At 44.3% G+C, this 15,864-nt stretch overlaps 1 protein-coding gene across 2 annotated transcripts in view; it reads left to right on the top strand.

Annotated features, from left to right (window-relative positions):
• UNC5C (unc-5 netrin receptor C) overlaps nucleotides 1-15,864 on the top strand; it is a 362,738-nt gene that overhangs the window by 330,225 nt on the left and 16,649 nt on the right. For both annotated transcript variants that reach the window (XM_059376239.1, XM_059376235.1), the window contains 2 exons: nucleotides 512-680; nucleotides 3,627-3,860. In XM_059376239.1, the coding sequence (XP_059232222.1) occupies nucleotides 512-680; nucleotides 3,627-3,860 (403 nt within the window). The remainder of the gene's footprint in view (nucleotides 1-511; nucleotides 681-3,626; nucleotides 3,861-15,864) is intronic.

The following is a 15,864-nucleotide window of genomic DNA, read 5'->3' as shown; positions in this document are numbered from 1 at the left end:
GTCCTTACTCTGAAGTGATTTTTTTTTTTTTTGAAGTATTTCTCAAGTTAGGTCCTAAAAAAATAAAAGTATGTAAAACCCTGTGAGAGCAGTGGCAAGTATTATCAAAAAAGATGGTTATGTAATCTCCCAAGGACTCTGCTCCTTCTTGTTCCATCCTAAAAGTATTGGTACATGAATTCAGAGGAAATTACCAGAGGCAGACCTGTGTCTGGGGGAAGGAGATCAAAGAGATACTGGCTGATTCACTGTTACCATAAATATCTCCAGTCATGAAGACTAAATAAAGTCTTGGTATAAAGGACATTTCTTCCCATTTAATTCTCCCTCTCCCTCCAACCAAAAAACAAAACAAAACAAAACAAAACAAAAAAACCTAAAAAACAAAAAAAAATTAAAAACTCCCAAGAAGAAACAATTTGTAAAACTTCAGATCTAAAAACCTCAATGAGTACGTAGTAAATGGATGCTATGCAAATGTCACCGGTGCCAATCTCTGCTCTTCTCCTAGGCCTCCCATGGAAGACACCCAGACACTCTTGACCCCTGTGGTGAGCTGTGGGCCTCCCGGAGCTCTGCTGACCCGCCCTGTCATTCTCACCATGCATCACTGCGCAGATCCCAATACCGAAGACTGGAAGATACAGCTCAAGAACCAGGCAGCACAGGGACAGTGGGAGGTGAGCATCCATTAGGATAAAGACGGAACACAAGAAAAAAGAATGCAAACAAACTGGAGTAATTATGGGGAGCTTTTTATTTTGAAAGCAGAGCATGAATTGAATTTTAGTTCACACTCAAAAGAAGAGAGAGAGGGGAAGAGAGTGTATGAGAAGAAGGGAAGGAGGGAGAGAGACGGGTTCCTGAATGCTCTATCTACTGATGGGTAGGCACAAAGAAAATGGTGGTCAAGCATTTGCTAACTCCTAGGGGAAAGTATATTTGAGAGTCTTACACAAGTCCCTGTTGGAACATACATACTATGTTTTAGGATAGGAAACATCTATATACTTTTGAAATTTGCAGGTAGAAAAACATTGCACCTGGGACAGAAAATGGTAGACACTGTAGACGCATACAGGGAATATAGTTCTTCTGAACTGAACTTGGGAAAACAGAAAGGGTGCCTCTCCCAAGCTCCGCTAGAATGAAGAACACCTATGGTGTCTTGGCTCTCTGTGGCGATTCCCATCATAACTTCCTAAAGCTAGTGCCTTAAACAGATCCTGTTCTTCACATCAGAATTCTTCAATTAGCACCCGAAGTTACAAACAAAAGAATTTGTTAGATTTACCATGAAGATTTTATACCCAGTAACTAAAAACAAAACCAGCTTGCATATTTTCATGTCATCCCTTGAAAAGACAGTATCTGTTGTTTAGGTGGGAAATTGCCCACTTAAACATTACATTTTAGAATATTCCAAAGAAGGCATATTTCAGAATATGTTCATCAAAAAATGTCTAATAGTTTTGAAAGCTACCCCTGTATTTTTGTGTAATCATTACAAAGCATCCAACCTATATATTATATACTTTGTGATTACTTGTGGTATTTTTCTTTTAGGAAAGAAATTTTTAGAAAAAAAATGTACATGAAGAGTCAAGCCTTTAATATTATAGGAAAAAGTAGTATTACAATTAGAAAGGCATCCCTGGGATTACTATAATTTCCTTCTTAAGGACATGTTCTCTTGGCCACATGAGGGGATCACTCCTTGCCAGAGGACCAAAAATCCAAAACTAAAGTCTAAGTGTATGCTTTATGTTAAATTATGACCAGACTTAGCCAGACCTAACTTCCAGTCCATTTAAGCTTGAAATGATTTATCTCGAAAACATCCCAAAGTCTTAATCTCAAGTGATTCTGAATTGTTTGTGCAAGACTCTGCTTGATACCCTATTACCTTATTTCTGGACTTCAGTAACAATAACAGTAACAACAACAACAAAATGAAACAAAGAAATAAGAAGAGTAGAACAGGGCGATGCTTAAGAATGCACTCCTAGACCTGCGGCAGGGACAGGGTGCATCTTTATTCTCTACTATGTCTTACTGGGGGCTTTCTGTGACATGCTTCATGGATTCGTTTCAAGGATTGCCCTCACCCTGCTGGAGGGGAAAAACAAAACAAAACAAAACTTATTTTCAGGTGTCCTTTTGGGCTAAAATAAACTTGAAGGTACTGAGTTTCTTTCTCTCTTTACCGGTGCGGTTTGAGCTTCATCTTTGAGGATAGACACAGTTGAAGAAATGATTTCGTGGATGGCATTACCCCCCCACCACTGTCGTTCAGATGATGTTGCAAGGCCTAGCTAATAAACAACCACCCGAGGTGGCAACTTCTTTCATATTTTTGTTCAGCCCCAGAGACTCAATTTATGATGACACATTCATTCATCTTTTTTTGACAAATAGCTATTTGCTCCCCATGAGCCAGGCCCACTGAGCTGCTGTGGGAATCAAAGCAGATGTAGTTCCTGCCTCTGTGGAGAGAAAGTGGCCTAATGGGGAGGCAGAATCAGGCCCACACATGTATTTTATTTCTCCCACACGAAGTTTTCTTTTAAATTTGAATTAATTAAAAGTTGGAAAATTGCACATGAAAAATGTGAAATTCCAGCTTCTCTTGAAAAATTCAGGGTGGTTTTCTCACTGGGTCTGCATGTCTGCATAGCTGTAATGAGCTGAGCCCAGTAGAGGCTGAGCTCTTTAGTCAGGCTTGTGCTCCACTTTGCCCCAGTCTCCCCCACTCCCTATTGTCTTCTGCCCTACCTGCTTCACAAGTTCCTATTACCTGGCTGCACCGAGATGCATGCGGAATTTTGACCCTTGGTTTCTAGGTCCTACACTTGGCCTTTCAAATGATTTTCTTCTCTGGCCTGAGCCATTTGCATAAATCAAAACTTAGTTGAGTTTGTAACTATTTTAACAATATTCAGCACTTCCATTTATTTTTATTTCTTGCTAAATATTTTCAAAAGCTGAAAGGATAGGCTGTTTTACCAGAGAAAAGCATTGAGCTTGCTATATTGTACTTTCTCCAGGGTCTAGCAGCCCAGATTACTGAGGAAAAGCAGTGTACTGCTTTGAAAAGTAATTGACAGGTGAGTTTGGGAAAACAATGTAGAATGGTGTTGCATAATTCCTTAATTTCTCTAAACCTTTTTGAACCCCTAGATTTTTAGGGAAAACTTACTACTCTATACTGACATTGAAGTAAAACAGTACTTCTAGATTCAGTCAGACCCTTAGAGATTCAAACATTAAATTCTCAGAAATCAGTAATAAACTCAGGTGCACTGAAATTAAGAGGATAATTCATGAATTTCTTTTGGAATTTTATGTCGATTCCAGTAATGTAGACTCACAGATGGAAAAAAAAATGCTAAATAGGGGACATCTAAATAAAAAATATTAGCAATATGAAGGCAAGGGCAATGGAGACAATGATTAAGAATGGAAATAGGGTATAATAAAGCCGAAGAAAGGAAAAAAAAAAAAAATACAGGGAAAAGGATGATCACACTTGCAGAAGAGATATGGCTGTGTCTGCCTGGCTGCCAGTGTGGCGGCCCCGGGACCCACAGTGGCTCAGTCACGGCTCCTTTCATCCTCTCCTTCAGGATGTGGTGGTGGTTGGGGAGGAGAACTTCACCACCCCCTGCTACATTCAGCTGGATGCAGAGGCTTGCCACCTCCTCACGGAGAACCTTAGCACCTATGCCCTGGTCGGGCAGTCCACCACCAAAGCTGCTGCGAAGCGCCTGAAGCTGGCTATCTTCGGGCCACTTTGCTGCTCCTCTCTGGAGTACAGTGTTCGAGTCTACTGTCTGGACGATACGCAGGATGCCCTGAAGGTACGTCCCTCCTGCCAAACCTCCTCCTCTCCCTTCACACCAAAGCCAACATGTGATGTGGTTGGAGCACACCCAGAGAAGGGGTGTGTGTGTGTGTGCGTGTGTGTATGTGTGTGGGTTCACGCCCAATGCGTGAACCTAAGCGTCTAGCCCCAAAAGATGCAGTTGGGAGGAAAAAAAAAAAAAAAAAAAAAGACATTTCTCTTAGGCCATGCTGATAAATGAGTGGTTTCCATTGTGCTGATTCCTCCCAAGGGCTACTTTTGTTTACCTTCCTTGATTTCCTTTAATGAAAAATTTAGAAGAAGTAGAAGAATTTGGCAACGAGATGTGGATGGTAAATAATGTGCTTCCATGTTTATCTCAGCTGTGTGCTTCCTATAAAAGGAATTGGCGTAATTGCTCACACTGTATGTTCCTCTTGTGTGCCACTTCATTTATATGCTTCCCCATTCTTATGAGGACTGTGAGGAAGGTTAGCATTTGACAACAGGCTGCTGCTTTGCAGAATAAATGAGCTTAATTCCTGGTGCTATTATTGCGATTCATTTTATCCCATTTGAAGCTTTAAAGGATAGAGTGGCTTTGAAGAAGTTATAATCTAGAAGGAGGAATAAAAGAAGTATGCCAAGGACGGGGAGACAAGTCAGAGTCCGATAAATGCTAGAGATGAATGCAAAGTTCTACGGGAGGCAGTTCAGGAGAGGTGGGGGCATAGTATCATTTTTAGGACATGTGGAAAAGAGATGATATTTGAAATTGGCCCAAATGAAAGGGAGGGTTTGACCAGCATCATGAGAAAAAAATACAAAATACCAAGACGAAGAGAACAGCGGGAAGAAACACAGAGGGAACAGTAAATACAGACTTCCTATGAGCATGCTATTTCCGGGAAGCCCGGAATGATACATAGGAGTTTTATTGAGTGAACCTCAACTGCCAGAGAGAGGAGTTGAGACTCAGCGCCTTGAGTTACTGGAGAGCCAGTGGACAGATTACCACCAGTGAAAGATGTGATTGGAAATATACATTGGAAATATTCGTCTGACATCAGTGAAAAGATAGCGTCAAGAAGAAAAGAGTGGTAGATCTGGGCGGAGGATGGAGGAGTGAGAAGGGAATGAGTTGTGGAAGGATCTATAGGAACCCCTGTGGGACCTGGTGACCCACAGTGCATGGGCAGAGCAGAAGATCGGAGGTGCCTCTAAGTGACAGCAGATGCTTCGGGGCAGGTAGCTCTAGGGTGTGGACAGGGTGACTTTGCTTTGAGAAATATCAAACTAGAGTTTTGCTTTAGACATCAGGACCACGATGTCCAGGGACAGTTAGAAATCCAGGTGTGGCTTTCTGGATAGAGAGCAGATCCTGAAGTAGAGACTCAGGAATGAATGATGTAATATTGATATGTGTCATCCCTGTGATCAGGGAGACTATCAACAGAGAGCAGAGGGATAAGACAAGCAACCTCATTGAAAATAACAAGCATTACCAAGAACTCCCTATGTGCTGGGCACGATTCTAAATGCTTATTAACTTATTTAATCTTTACGGCAACCCTGTAAGATACCATTAACCCCATTTTTCAGATGTTCAATTCAGGGCAAAGAAAAATTAAGTAAATTGTTCTAGGGCACACAACCGTTGAATGGAGAAAGCAGGCTTCAAGCCCAGGCAGCTGGCTGCAGGCTAGATCCTCCCCACTCCCCCTCTGTAATGTGAGTTGCTGGAAGAGCCACACCCTAAACACAGGGGACAATGGGGAGCCCTGCCTTTGCAGGGGGTGAGCCAGGGCAGCCAGCAGAGGGAGCTATAGAAGGATGAGAACCCAGAGGAGGAAGAGGAGACATGGAAGAAAAAATGTGTCAAGGAAACCAAGGGAAGAATTTTTTTTCTACACATCAAAGTATTTCCTTCTGGAATTTCCATCCAGAAAGTAGTTCTGGGTCATGAAAGCAGAGTGTGGCAGGTTGGGTCCACGGAGAGGATGAGACACAGGATCTATTTTTGATGGGTGACCTTGTAAGAGTTTGTGATGTTGAATAAATGATAGGAAAGCGCAGCTGTGGTGTCAAGCTTATGGTTCTTTCTTTTACATTCCTTGCAGATGTGCTGCTTCTAAGGCCCTGTCAGGATAGAAATCATCCTAGGCTTAAATTCTGCATAGGGAAAACTGTATTTGTAGTGGAGCTGTGGGATCTGATTAAGGCAAATCTTTTAACCATTCTGAGAAAAATCATTGTGAAAAGCACACTTTGGAGCTCTACATTATATTTGAAATGTTTGATACACATATTTTATATTCATTCACATAGTTCTCATACTTAGGTACTCTCGACCTTTCTTCCCAAGAGAAACACACAAATCTGTGCAAGAAAAGGTAGTAATTCAATAAAATAATTTTAATTGTTTTAATTGGTGAAAAGAAATGCAAATGGCCAACACCAAGAAAGACTGACAAACAGGTTTAAGCAGTAAACACAACCCTGGAGCAGTTTGCATCATGGCCAGTGCTTTCCAAATAGACATTTATAAATTCTCAGCATCTGGGGATCCAGCACTTAGCCTGAAACAAATATGAATAATGGATAAGGCTTTCCTGCACCTCGTGGCCTTTTAATAATGTAAAAATACCAAAATCCTAGTTATAGGTAAACGGTCTAGCCGACATACTGAAGAGACAATTAGTTCCGTCCCAGAAACGCTGCCTAACATCCGTGCTTGAATTGGAACCTTGGGGCTGATTTTTAGAAAGGCCCTTTCTTACCTGAATTCTGCTATCTTGGCACCCTGCCTGCCAGGGCTCCCCACCAATCTCTGCCATCTCTCTGCTTCTCTAACGCCCATCGCCTATAAATACGACCTTTCCTAATACCTCTTCCTCCTTCGGGCCCACCGGCTCCCCCTCCCCACTCTCATCCTTCCTCAATCAGTAGCTCCCCAGCCTGGCACAGAAGACTCAGTTGGAGAAGCTTCAAAAAAGACTTGCTCAAAAGAAGAAAAAAAAAAAAAAAAAAAGACTTGCTCCAGGCTCCCAACCCGAAGGTTCGGACCTAATTGGTGTGGGTATTGGGACTTTTCTTTGCGCACTCTCTGGGTTATTCTTTTGTGCATCTAAGATTAAGAGCTGTTCTCCTTAACACCTGCACAGATCTTTCTGGAACTTTAATCCTACTAAGGACAAACTTCCCTACATCCTGAATCGCGCTCTCCACCGTTCCTTCACCTACTCACGTTAACCGCACCTGGATCTTCCGAGTAACAGGGTCTCCCTCACAGTCCCTGCTATGAAGACCACTCCCTTGAGCTAATGCCAAGGCCAAGAGGAGGAGTTCTGGTCCGGTCCTTTTCAAGACCACTTCTGGGGCATTGTTCGATCTGGAGGGCTGGCTTTTTCTACCGCCCTTCTGGTTCTTTTGTTCTGCCATTCGTGATCTATTTCAGTTCCCTAGCCCCGAATCCCCCCAGTGCCTACCCCCAGCCCAGCAGTACCTGCCTCAGGGTCTTTCTTTCCACTCATTTTATTCCTATCAAACTCTCAGATTCAAAGTCACCATGAATCACAGTTCTTTGCCCGGAGTTATTCTGGTAACCTTCACAGCATCCTACGTTATCTTTCGGCCGGTGTAGGTGTGCTCTGGATTTCACCCTCATTAGCATCTCCACGTGCCAAGATCCTCACCTGTGAAGCTCCTGGTTTCTGACCTTTCATCTCTCACTCACAAAAGGCACACGGGCCACCCTTGGTTCTCAGGGAAGACCTCCCTCAATCTTTCCTGACGTCCTGCCACAAACCCTCCTCTGCTCTCCTCCGGATCTCCAGGGAACTCACTTCTACTCTAAATCTCTTGCCATCTAGAGCTGCTGCAGGTTTTTCTCACTTCCACAGCTAAAAATGACCAGCCCTGAACAAGCCCTCTGGGTCTACTTCTAGGTTGCTGAGTTGCTCTGAAAATCATAAATGTCTACTTGAGTCTCCTCTACTCTCAAAGTAGCTGCCCTCAATTATGCCTCCCCTGCTTCTCTGCGCTCCTTCCACTTATCCGGATCTTCTCTTCTCGAAGCCTCAGATCTTACAGAGCGCTTCTTCTGGTTCCCTTCCTCTCTCCCCACATCCCTGTTTCTACAGCAGCCCCTCCATGCTGCACAGTGACCTGCCTCCTACTGCCCACTCGAGGGACCCTCTCTTAGCTCCTGACCTTCACTCTTCAAACCTTTTCTTTCAGCCTCTCCTCAGCCATTCTGGGCTCTGATGCAAAGGAACTCTGCTTCCTTGTTTGGGCTTTAATCCAGCTCCTCTAGCCCTCCATCTCCAAGCAGCAAATGGCACAGGACCAAAAGTGGGTCTCCCCAGACCTGATATTTTCTTTTCGTTACCACTGTGTCCTGGGGGCTGCTTCGGAATTGTGGAAACCGTCTCAGAAGGTTGGACTGGGGCAGAGGGGGGAGCCCAGCGGGCCACTCATTCTCAGAGGTTCAGAATTACACAGTCTGCAGAGCTACTGGAAAAACCTGTGGCCCAGTGTCTGGGAGTGAACATATCGAGAATATTAATTCCCGCTTTTTATCATATGAGCTTACAGTGTCCATGTGGATGGGGAGGGGAAAAAAAAAAAAAAAGAGACCACCCCATCCGTCCGTCTCAAGCAAACCGGGGCATCCGTTCATCTTCCCACCCAGCTCTTTGAGTTTGGCAGCCCTGAGGACACTTTCTCTGAGTGTTGTTAAGCCTGCAGGCAAAAGTGGTCACCTGAAACTTAAAAGCTGTGTTTAAGAGTTGAGAAGAATTGCTGAGAATTAGGATGCCAGAGGTGAGTTTTAAAATAAAAGTCAAGGATACTGGGAGACAGGGGGTTCTTTCATCCATCCACCTTTTGGGTGGGTTTTTCTCCCATGCAAGTGCTTGAAGGACCAGCGGGAGCAGGGAGGGGGAGTTCACACAGAAAGATAGAGATGGTAGGGATTGTAAAAACAGTTCAGAGGCCATTCTTGGCTCTCACAGAGAGGTCCCATCTATTGTAAAGACGGAGTTGGATCAAAGATCAGAGTTTTGGGGATGTCTGGGTGGCTCAGTAGGTTAAGCGTCTGCCTTCACCGCGGGTCATGATCCTGGTGTCCTGGGATTGAACCCCACATCGGGCTCCCTGCTGGTCAGGGAGTGTGCTTCTCCCTCTCTCTCGACTCCTCCCCCACCCATGTTCACACTCGCTCTCGCTCTTCCTCTCTCTCCCGCTCACTCTCCCTCTCAAATAAATAAAATCTTTAAAAATCAGTTTTTCTGCTTCCCACCTCTTCAGGCGACTAAAGTGATAATACTGGTGTTCTCTCGTTATTTGCAAAGACTTAAATCCTAATATAAAAAGACCAGAAATTAGCACAGAGCAAGATTATATGTCAGTAAGTTTTGAAACACCCAGGGAGAAACAGACATCGATGTGGAAATAAGGCATTTCTGTCCCGCTATCCTGAGGGTACTGTTTCTGAGATTTTCCTTTTGTAATAAATAGGTTTATCATAAACCCTGAGATTCAGAACTTAAAAGAAGAGTTATTTGCATACATTACAGACAGCGTGTGATGTTTATTGAATTGCTGACAAATGTACATATGATAGGAACTGAATATGTAAATTAACATAAGCTGGCTCTCTTCGTGTAGTCATTTGGCATGGAGAAGAGCCTTCTTTGGATTTCTTCAGCTTTCACGTACCCTAATTCAGGCTGCGGTCTAGAGTATAGAAATTCCATGAAAGATTATATTATGTGGAAAAGAAGAGAAAATGAAAGAAATGCTGAAAACGAGAAGAAGTGGGAGGTCTCCTTGAGAGCTGTGCAATACTGTCTCTTGAGCTGCAGCCGCAGAAGGTTGCAGGTAGCCCGGAGAAGCTTTTGTCTTCTTCCTGCTGCTAATCCTTCCCACTGTCCTTTGACGCCCCTTGCATGGCAGCTGTGACCCCGCAGAACCCAGCACACCTCCAGCCTGCCTCTTCCAGGTTTGTGAAGGCTGGCCTTCTCTTAAATTGGCCCCATTAGCCTTATCTTTTCTTTCAGTTCCCTCAAATAGCCTCAAAACTAACTTGACCTGTGTTTTATAATTTCAGCATGCTGGTCTCTGCAATTAAGTTAATATATTTGTACATGTAACACAAGTATTGGACAACACCAAACAGTGTGTTAAAGATTGCAAATATGTTTCCCTTAACCTTCTGCTGAGTGTATGGGAGGAAGTATGGTGTGGTGGGGAAGCTTGGAGTAGGCTGCTGAATGCGATTAGTTCTGCCCCTCCTCAGGTCCGTGGTTCTGGTCATTGAACTTGACCTCTTTGACTAACAGTCCTTTGGTCTACATCAGAGACCCTTAGATGATTCAAGGAGATTAAAGTTATTAAATTTCCTAGCACAAACAGTATTTGATGATGTTCCTTATTCCTAGCTAGACATTTAGATAGAACAGCATTTTGAGGATAATGGCTCAATGAGGATACTAAATCTAGTCGTGATCTAATTGTGAGGTGAGTTTCAGGTTTGTGAGCAGGCTATTTCATCAGCCATATGGAAACAGGGATCTTCTTGGTGAATCTAAACTTAAACTGAATCTTTATTACCTTCTCATGAGTCTTGGCCCTGACCCTACCATATATTTTGGAAATGACCTGCCATGTTGAGTTTATTTTCTGAGAGAGAAGGAAAAGAGAGGAAAAAAATAAAAGTTGTGGTAGGCAGTATAGAGGCCCCCCAAAATATCTGTACTCAATGTTCAGAACCTCCAAATATCTTACCTTACATGGTAAAGGGGACTTTGCCGATATGATTAATGGGCCTTGAGATGAAGAGATTATACTAGATTTTCTGGGTGGGTCTAATGTAATTACATGTTGTGTGAAAGTGGAGAACTTCTCTCAGCTATAGTCTAGGGAGCCATGACCATGGGAGAGAGACCAGAGAGATGTGCCATTGCTGACTTTGAAGATGGAGGAAGGGGACACTGAGCCCAAGAATGTAGTCAACCTCTGGAAGGTGGGAAAGATAGAAAAGCAAATTCTCCCCTAGAGCTTCCAAAAAGGAAGGCAGCCCTAACAACACCTTGACTGTAGCTCGGTGGGACCAGGATCAGACTTTTGATCTACACAACTGTAAGATAATAAATGTGAGTTGTCTATAGTCATGAAGCCTATGGTAATTTCTTATGGCAAAATTAGAAACTAACGTAGAAATTTAAAAATGGCAAGTTCAGTGGTGAAAAGTAAAACAAGATGGCTCCAGAGGTTCTTGAACAACCTCAAAAGCCCTATTCCTAATTCCAGAGATGTGAGAGATCATCTTTTCTTCAGAAGTACGCTCAGAGGTGGACAGGTGACACAGCTGCTTCCTCGAGTGCCCCCTCCCCTTTGCCATTTTGCTTTAAACATGTCACAAAACACCCTGATCAGGCAGGCCAGACATGGCAGCTCAGACCGAGCATCGGTGGCGGCGGTAGCTGCGGGAGCAGCAGGCAGAGCCCTGGAAACCGGGTGACTCGATGGGGAATGTTTGTCCACAGTCCCCAGAGTCCAGCCTTGTTATCATGAGGGATGGAGCACAGCAGACACACTCAGCGAGGAGAGCACAGCACCCCGGTGTGAGCACAGGAAGAAGAGGTAGCAGAGCCAGTGATGGTGACCCGAGCAGGTGGCAGAGATGACCGAGGGCTGGCCTCTGGGCTCTGTGGCCAGAGGAGGGGAGTCAACTGGCCAGAACGGAGAGTAGCTTGGCTGAAGAGCTGGCAGGGACCAGCAGAGAAGGACAGCCACTCTCTGTGGCCTGTGTTTGGGAAGCATGCAGGCCCACAGCTGTGAGAGCCACAGAGAGCCTTGGCAGCAAAAAGAGAAATTTCTCATCCCCAGTGACAAGGGCAGGTCTCGGCGTGGAATTAGAGAACGATCAGGAGTAAGGCAGGTTCCATAAAGACGGAATGAAGATGCGATTTCTTTTAAACTAAGCCAGCACAACACTTGAGAGCTGGTCTTTTGGAGCATGTGTGGCAGGCTGAATGTCGCCTGGTTTGGGCTCTTGAGACCCCTGGCCCATGTGGTAGAAGCATGGTGAAGGTGCGGCTCAGGGTGTGAATTGTGCAATTCGGTCTCCAGTGTCTGGTCTAGCGCCGGGCTCGGAGCGTGGAGTGTGGTCCCCTCTCTGCCCAGCTGTCCCCAGGCTGAAAAGCTCATCCTCACAAAGCTTGGGTTCCCAATGCTGGCCCCGGGCTCCTTGGCAGCCCTCAATACGGCCGGCCGAATTGGGGCTATGTGTTTCCGTCAGGAATAAAGAGTGAACAGACAAATCACATCCACACGATGCAGAGAACAAAGCCAGACAACGTAAAAGAAAGCCTTGATTTCACCTCCTTCCAGCCTTCTCTTCCAGAAGAAATCTTAATGCATTATATGAGATTTGAGTTTAATCATTTGTTTCCTCCCTTCTCTAGCTGATACGATTTCTCATAAGGACAGGAAAGAAGTGCTGGGAGGGCAGTGAGGAAAGTGAAGGGGCTTGAGGGGGAGAAGGCTAAAAGCTAGTAACCCACAAAAGGAATGAGCGCTCCTTGAGGAGCTGGAAGCTAAAACAAGCTCTCCTTGAGGAGCTGGAAGCTACAACCAAGGAGGCCGTATAATTCAGAGAAGGGAGGGAAGAGAGGAGGCAGGTTCTTGCACAGAAGGAGGGTGAGCACAGAGCGTGGAGAACAGGCCAGGGGCCCAGCGCTTCACACACTCCCTGGCACAGGGTCCGCTCAGGCAGAGACTTCCTGCATTTTGAAACCTGCGCCCTGAGCATCTCCGCCAGCATCTGTGTTGCTCCGGGGGCTCTCCCATGCCACTAGCTGGGAGACTGATACTCCAGCGGCCCTGAAGTGGAGGTGGTCTAACCCCTGAAGTAAAGCAGCATGAAAAATTCTGGGGTTAGAAAGACCAGAGTTTGGGAGCTGTAAGGCTCCTGCCGCTCGCCTTGTCCTGGGCTGCCTTCATGAGAGCTGATCCTCTGGGCTAAGAGCCTGGGAGCGATCTGGGTACCGGCCAGTGGTGCTCCATCTGTACGTTCACACAGGCCTTTAAAACAGTTCAGATTTATTGTGGCTCTTAAGTGGCCCAGGCTAATGGCTTGGCATGGATAATGTCTTGGTTTAATTGGTTATTGTGAAAGCCGCTTGTTTCTACTGTGGAATCTCTTGTCCCTGCCTTTCAAGCGATCCCTCACAGGCCCCCTGAATCAATACAGCCCTCACTCAGGGCCACTGAAGAGCCTGCCCTGGGCAGCCACTGGGCTGGGGAAGCAGCCATCCTGCAGGATTGCTCAGGTCCTGGCATCAGACTCACACAGGGGCTTGCTCCTGGTGACTGTGTGACTGGGGACTGGCGTGTGTTCCCACCTCTGCCAATAACTGACTCCTGAGAGGGCCTGCTCAAGGTTAAGTTACAGGGCTGAAGACCACTATGACAAAGGAAGTCAGAAAGTGACTCCTTCTTGTAGAAACAGAGCAAACTCCTCAAAGCAGAGTCACCCAGAACCAACAGTCACCCAGATAGAGTCACCCAGAACCAAACAGGACCCTGAAGGGGGAGACCTGCCAAGAGGGAGGTCAGCCTTTGCAAAGGAAGGTAACATTTATATTTCTGAGAACAAAGAGCCTAGATGATCCTAATTCCTACGATGGCATTTCTTTCCAAGATCACTACATTTTTCGAAAGTCTAACTAAATCCTTTGACTTAAATATATTTTGTTCTTATTCTCTCATAATATTATCTCTCAAGATATTTCCTAACTGTGTGATCCAAAAGCAGCTGTCTGGAAGCTGTCTTGGGGCTGAGCGCAATGTTGGGGTCACATGTTTACATAGCGATCTCCCCTCCCTGAGGGGTATGAGGCAGGGTTGAGGGCTCGTACCCCAGAGCTTGACACGGTTTCCAGCAGGCCATGTGCTTTTTACTGATGTTGAATGAATGCTCTCAGGAAGATTAAGGAGACCAAAGTATTTAACTGTAAAGCTATATCTTATTGATTCATACGTTTGTTATTTTTATGTCCTTTTCCTTCTGTGTATCATATGTATAATAAAATGATTTCATGCTGAAGGAATTCAGAAAATCAAGCCTTTTGAAATATAAGTTATGGAATATTTTTAAGTGGGGTCTGTTATAACATGTCTGAGATTAAGACAGTGAAAAACGTAACAATACAGGGCACAAGCCTGACTAGTGTGTCAAGTGGGCTTGCTTCTTCTTTCTTCTGATGTAAGATTTATATAGTTGCCCCTTGAACACTGTGGGAGTTATAGGCACTGAGCCCCCAGGCAGTTGAAAATCTGCATATAACTTTTGACTTCCCAAAAACTTGACTACTAATAGCCTCCTGTGGACTGAAAACCTTACCAATCACATAAATAGCCCATTAACATGTGTTGTATGTTGTATGCTTTTTGCACGGTGTTCTTACCATAAAGAAGGCTAGAGAAAAGAAAATGCTATTAAGAAAATTGTCAGGGGGGTGCCTGGGTGGCTCTGTGGGTTAAAGCCTCTGCCTTCGGCTCAGGTCGTGATCCCAGCGTCCTGGGATTGAGCCCCACATCGGGCTTTCTGCTCAGCGGGGACCCTGCTTCCTCCTCTTTCTCTGCCTGCTTCTCTGCCTACTTGTGATCTCTGTCTGCCAAATAAATAAATAAAATCTTTAAAAAAAAAAGAAAAGAAAAGAAAAGAAAATTGTCAGGAAGAGCAAATACATTTGCAGTCATGTCCTGTCCTTGTCAGAAAAACCTGGTATGTAAGAGAACACGTGAAGTTCAAACCTGTATGTGGATTTGTTGTATGTGTCAAGTCATCTCTGACTTGTGTACTTTTAGATGGTTGTAGTTTCCAAGGAGGTGTTTTATTTATCACTTACAATATCTTTAATTCACTTTAATATTTTCAATTTGTGGTTTGGCTATGGTCTCCTCCTTTATTTTGTTATGTTTCCTTGAAGTCGAACACCCTGGGTGTGAGATCTGTTGCCACTTCTCAGGAAGAACATTAAATTTAAGTTTGGTAAGGATTCTTCTTACTGAATCACTTACTCGAGGGCTGATTTCTCCCAGAGTTAGCAGTGAAAAGACATCTGCCCAAGTCAGTGTCTTGAAAATGACCTCACACACCCCAGGCCCAATGAACTTTGGGGACCAAAAAGGTAATAATACTTTTGTGTTTATTCATCTTGGCTCATCCTCTTAACCTTATGTGTATTTTATAATGTAATACAGTAATTTACTGACATGTTACTATATCATTTATAAAAAAGCATAAAATGCATGCTCAATCTTTTGACTGATAGGCATAGGCAGTCAGATGTGTTTGGAGAGGACCTCGGCTGTAAGCATGGTACATCCCGATGGACAGTTTATCTTTCACCAGGGTTTGTGTCTAATCAAAGGGGACAAAAAAGTTAGGTTCTCCCAGCTCTGTGCAGCCACTTTGTGTCATTCCTGGTTGATGGAAAAACAGAGAGCTTAAGACTATGGAGATGTGTTCTCTAGCTCCCTTATCTTTAAAATAAATGACATCTTACTGTGGTGCCTGGGTGGCTCAGTCAGTTAAGCTTCCAACTCTTGATTTTGGCTCAACTCATGATCTCGGGGTTATGAGATCAAACCCGTTGTCTGGCTCCCTGATCAGCAGGCAGTCTACTTGGGATTCTCTCTCCTTCTGCCCTTCCCCACCCCCACTCTCTTTCTCTAAAATAAATAAGTAAATCTTTAAATCTTTAAAATAAAATAAAATAATATAAAATAAAATGAAATGGCATTTTACTTGGTACTTTCAAAAAAGGCTCAAGCCAACACCATCTTTCCCCATTAGTGAGAACTCTTAATTATGCCTTTTGAGGTGAATGCCAAAGAAACCAAGGACTGAGTCCTATTCTTGGGCTGACTCCCACCCAGACTCCTCATTTAAATGTGGTATTAGATTTCTTGATTTCAAGGTCATGGCCAATAGGCAGTTTAGGTTT

This window comes from Mustela nigripes, chromosome 1 (assembly GCF_022355385.1).
Source record: "Mustela nigripes isolate SB6536 chromosome 1, MUSNIG.SB6536, whole genome shotgun sequence".
Lineage (NCBI taxonomy): Eukaryota > Metazoa > Chordata > Mammalia > Carnivora > Mustelidae > Mustela > Mustela nigripes.
The sequence above is the reverse complement of the archived record's forward strand: the minus strand, read 5'-3'. Positions and strand labels throughout refer to the sequence as shown.